At 42.9% G+C, this 5,533-nt stretch overlaps 1 protein-coding gene across 2 annotated transcripts in view; it reads left to right on the forward strand.

The window, feature by feature from the left end:
- LOC144128442 (hsp70-binding protein 1-like) overlaps positions 1 to 5,533 on the forward strand; it is a 35,827-nt gene that overhangs the window by 5,854 nt on the left and 24,440 nt on the right. The window contains exon 6 of one of the 2 annotated variants that reach the window (XM_077661846.1): positions 5,356 to 5,481. The exons of the other annotated variant lie outside the window; for it this stretch is intronic. Coding sequence (XP_077517972.1) covers positions 5,356 to 5,461 — 106 coding nt within the window. The 3' untranslated portion in view covers positions 5,462 to 5,481. Of the gene's footprint in view, positions 1 to 5,355; positions 5,482 to 5,533 lie in introns of those variants that run through there. 2 annotated transcript variants of the gene reach the window in all.

Raw genomic sequence — 5,533 nt, forward strand, 5'->3', positions numbered from 1 at the left:
AAAAATTTTTAATTCTATGAATTCAGGAAGGGAAACTACAATATCCCAGGGGGGAGCACAACACTCATAGAACAAATCTGTTTATTTTTTAAATATGCCTCGCATACTTCAAATGTACCTTCATTATAATCAAAGGTGGCTGTTTCAGCATCAGGGTAGTGCTTGATTATTCTCTTCACTTGAAGAATGCCGCTTGTTCGACCCAGTGTCCTTGCAGCGACCAATCATCTCTAACGATGCCCAGGTGAACATTCCCGTACCAGCTGCGGTGACTGTGCCCGCGGTCTGGACACAGCCCCATAAAACTATAAAGCATATGCACAGGTGGAACGAGGACACGGAATGAGAAAATTTATAAGGACGAGCGCTTGTCCTTGTCGTTAGTCTTATTCTGTGTCCTTGTTTCACCTGCACATAATGCTTCCTAGTTATGGATCACCAACTGGCCCAAAAATCAACTCTGTTAAGCTTCTACAAAACTTTGGTGTCCTCTTGTCACTCATTTTCATTCTCGTATGGCCCTATGCCACACCAGCAAGAAGGTCCCAGAATGTTTACTGGGTGTTATTCGAAACTAAAGACGTTTTTTGCAACTGCTTTCAATATTGCTTTCGAAATAAACTAGTATGTACTTTTTTCCCCACGAAAGGGTGTGGACACTTTGCTAGAGCCGCTACACTTGACTTGTGCAGATGGGGAAGCAAGCTAGCATTGGCAGAATTTCATGCGTTACCAGGTTCTAGCTTTCAAGAGAGTTCAGACGATTAAATTGATTACATTCTCATCATGCATTTGTTCTTATTGATGCCTGTAACAGTAATAGCATCAAGAAAAGAGAATGTTGCTGCTAAAGCACAAGTCAGCTTTTGCTGGATTCCAAGGATCACGGGGAACTAGGGGACCTAGTTGGAAAAGCACGGCCCACATTTTTTTACAGATGTCTAAAAAGCAATTAAGAGCTGGATGCTACGAGATGTACTGTGTCATGTTTGCGACAGTTGTTAATGGGTCCACCAGAGCTTGTTACACCTGTTCTGAACCAACTTGGAAAAGGACGGCCCTGCTTGTACTGTAGAGTTCTTGACACTTGGTACTGGCTTCATGGCAGAGTTTTGAATGGTGTACTTTCGGAGACGAGTATAAAATTATTGACATATTCTGATAGATCTCACCATATGGTGGCAATAATGAGAAAGAACTCGCAGCTTAGGCAGGACTTTACATTTAAAATTTGCAAAGAAAGTTGGGTGTGAGCAGATGGTAGTACTCCACGCTATGTTCGCTTGTTGAGTCTAACATAGTAGACGCCTGAAGTGAATGTACTGCATTGTACAAATATGTCCTAGCGTCATGCAAACAGTTAACCTAAGGCAGCCTACTTTTCACCCTTTTAAAAAATGACACCTGCTTTTGTTGTTGCTTGATTCTCTTTTAAAATGTTCTCGAAAAAGAAATCACACAACCGACGTCACTGCTACATGTACAGTGGCACAGCCATAGGCAATGCAGCATCTGGCAAAAGTGGTTGCTCTTAGCTGTGGTAGATATGACCATTTTTATTTACTGATAGTTTCTTTAAATCACCTTAGTGCTCTCATTTTCTTGGTTAATGTCGCACTATTATTGCCACTAGTCATTGCCTAGGCAGTGCAGCAGTTGTCGTATCCATAGAATTGCATAGGGTTACTATACTGACTATATATGATGTCCTCGATGTCAGGGTTTGCAGACGCCGTCTATCTTTGAGAAAATGCGACTGCCATATTTAAAAACTGGTTTAGGTTTAGTTTGGTTTATGGGGGTTTAACGTCCCAAAGCGACTCAGGCTATGAGAGGCGCCGTAGTGAAGGGCTTCGGAAATTTCGACCTCTTTAACGTGCACCGACATCGCACAGTACATGGGCCTCTAGAATTTCGCCTCCATCGAAATACGACCGCCGCAGCCGGGATCAGACCTGCGTCTTTCGGGTCCGCAGCCGAACGCCGCAACCACTGAGCCACCGCGGCGGCCATAAGGAAAAACTAGGCTTTAAATTGTTCTGCTGTGTTTCTCTGTGCCACAACTGGGTATGCGTTTACAGTAAAACCTCATTACAAGAGGCACTCAAGGGACTCGAGAAAGATGTCTCTTGTAACCAAAAAAATCTAAAAACACTGAGGAGTCGGACTAGATCAGTTTATTGCACATCAGGATATAAGTGCGTTTAAACACATTCACACACATTAACAGGAAATTGTTAATGTGACCAGTTCAGTATGACTTTTAGACATTTGAGTTTGTGTCTGATGTGAAGCTGTAGCAGATGAGCCGTCGAACAGAACTGTCCCATGTAAACATGGCGGCAGCACCGGAGTTCGACAGATTTGACTACCGGCGTACAAAGCAACTGGATCGGCGGAAGCTGGGACGAAAATCCAACCCAATGTAAATTCAACTCCAGTCTGTGCAGGAGTGCAACTGCAGTTATAGAAGTAGAATGGAGGAAATTTCGGTGCTGTGAGACAATATCGCAACCATGTGATGTGTGACATCCAGCTGATGAACGGAACAGAACTGGGCCAAGGGAATGAAAAGTGCAGCGCATACGAGTTGGTACAACGTTGGCCACATTGCTTGAGCGTATCTGGGTTGTGTCTATTCTAAATAGTGAAGAATTTACTCTAGGGACCTAAAAAAGTTGTCCTTGGTAATGGAGTGTCTCTTGTAGCAGTGTCTTTTTTATGCGACGTTAACATGGCAAACATAGGAGAACCAATCAAATCACTTTCAAATGTCTCTTATAACCAAATGTCTCTTGTAACGAGATTTTACTGTATTTGGGCAAGGGGCTTTCATTTGACGCAACAAAAATATGCTTGATAAAAGTCATTAAACTTTCCCTTTAAGGCATCTGGCTAAGAACTGTGCAAAGTGCTGAAGCAGTAAAGTGCCCAAGTAGAAAGCAAAAGTTAATAGAACTGATGCGGCAATTTCTATACTTCTTTCAACTTCAGCTTCAAGAAAGTTCTGGCATTCAGCCTGTGTATTCCCTTAAAGTGCCATGGGCAGTGGTGTAGAAAGGCTAACCTTATTGTTTTATATGTTTTCCAAATCACTGCGTTTGGTACAATGAATGTAGGATTTCTGGTGGTTGTATACGCAGCACAATGAAAGTTTTGCTTGATACACATATTTCTTTCAGCATGCACCCTAGTAGAATTGGATGTTAGTACCGTGCTGTGCATGACACATGCTTACAAGTTTTTTGGCTCAGCTTAGCAGTGAGTACACTGTTAAAGGATGTAATGTCGGATTTCAATAACCTAAAATGGTTTATTTACCCTCAACCACATGCAGATTTTATTTGCATAATAAATACACTCGCATAACAAATGCACCCTCCAAGTTATACAACAAAATTTGGGAAAATTTAAAATGATTGCTGCATAAATTTTACCATGCTTAACACACAAACCTGCCAAACTAGCCCCGTTTTTTGACAAAAGAAGTGTATTCATTATGTGAGTAAATACGGTACATGCTTTATAGTTGCATGACTATTAGAGACAAATACTTTGTTATGCCAAACATGAGAAGAGAAGCGCAGCTACAGGAATCGGCATGTTTCTTGTGGACGAAAAAAATTACACATAAGTGTGAAATGTTAGGAGCAGTCTGTGTTGATCACAGTGTGCACACAGCGAGACAATTGGGAAGATATGTTGGCCCACACAACCTTGGTGTACATTTCCGAGTCTGGACGGTACCAGTGACAGTAATGTGAAAATGTGGCAGCATGCCCCGAGCATAACTTAAGCAGATGTGAAGGAGAGTGGCTTGATTGTAAACTAAGTGCAAGTGTAAGAAGAAATATATGGCCGAGCCCAGCCAAAAACTGAACACACCTTAACCATGCCTTTCGCTTGAGCTCTTTTTATCCCACAATCTTCACTGCACTTTGCTATGCTGAGCAACAGATTTTCTCAGTCCCCATTTGAAGTTCCTTGGTCTAAGCTCTTCATCCCAGCTTCATGAAGATAATCATGAAAACATAAAGGTAGTGTTCCGAAGGTCTTCTACTAGAGGAAGAGTAAAGTTTACAGCAAAATTCACAATTTCCGTTTAGCGAGTACTGTCAGAGCCTACCTCAAATACAGGTTCTCTGTAGGTTGCTAAACTGGCGACATGCGGAATACAAACTCTGTTCATTAAGTAGGAGGCTTAAAACATCGCCATTTTGAGGAGCATGACGGCAGCAGTCATTTTTCATGTTATTGCTAGGAATGTGCTGTTCTCCCTCTGGCGAGTATTCCAGGAGCTGAGGCATGAAAGAGAGAACAGAAAAGGAGTGGAGTTGTCTCACCCCTACGAAATAAATGCTTCATAACCACTGTGCTATAAAGGGTAAAAGCAGAGACCTCACGCTGTTTACGAACAGCGGGACATCAGGGGGCATCGTGAGTGGGCCAGACCTCTGGATTAGTTTGCCAGCACCCTTTCCGGCCTGACCTCACTACTGAGTGAAATGGCATGGAGCTCTACTAAGATGAGCATTTTCTGCTTGAAATTGCGCATTCACCTTACTTTTAAGTGTTGCCATCTGAGCGAGTAAGCGCCATGATCCCAGTTGCATTTGTTCTGCACAACGATGAACATACAAAAGCTGCTTACCTCTCCACTAAAAAAAAAAGATGCATCCCAACACTGTAGTAGGCACGGCAACAGCGCTGTACTCACCATTAGTGGAGTGCATATTGCAGACCTTGTCAGCTGATCCCGGCTGACACTTTGCTGTTCACAGATATACCTTTTGCACGTTTCCTGCCTGCAGTCAGCGCAGTCGAGCAGCATCCAGAAAAGTAAAACTAGCTGTTGCTGACTGGAACTAATTTGCAACAGCAAACAGCTGAATTTTTTGCCAGCAGGCTATGCCAGTCGCAAGTGCACCAATTGGCAAGTGCACCAAGTGTCATAGGTCGCTTTGGCTGTAAGAAATCGATGTTTCCAACCTGGTGCAGAGTCTTCTGCGGCAGCAAATAATAACTGTGCTAGTCTATTTCTGTGTTCAGCCACGGGTGTATGCATTTGGCAGAAACCGCACAGACATCTTGATAGTTTCACATGTAGTTTGTATGCACTTCAGTTCTAAAGAAAACCTCTTTGTTCCTTGCAGTCATTCAGCACTGCGTTCAGCTTCGCATTTTTGGACATAATTGTGGTGAATTTTGGTGTATCCGAAGTCTTCATATTGCCTATGTAGGGGCACTCAGTGTCAGACATGTTGCATTCAAGTTTTCCTGCTTTACGCTAGGTGTTACTGAGCTGTAAAGTGCGTCAGACTTGACCTATTCTTGACAGATGGCCATTTTTTGCAGATTCCTTGTAATGCTGCTGAAGCTTACTAAGTGCAGTGCGTTAAAATGCAGATCGATCCCTGAAAGAACACCGGTAAGCTCAGTAGCAATAACCTGCGGAGGGTAGCTGGCGCTCCTTGACTGTGATGACATGGTCATTTTCACTTTGCACAGCAATGTATTAGGAACACTGTACAGG

This window comes from Amblyomma americanum, chromosome 4, assembly GCF_052857255.1.
Source record: "Amblyomma americanum isolate KBUSLIRL-KWMA chromosome 4, ASM5285725v1, whole genome shotgun sequence".
Lineage (NCBI taxonomy): Eukaryota > Metazoa > Arthropoda > Arachnida > Ixodida > Ixodidae > Amblyomma > Amblyomma americanum.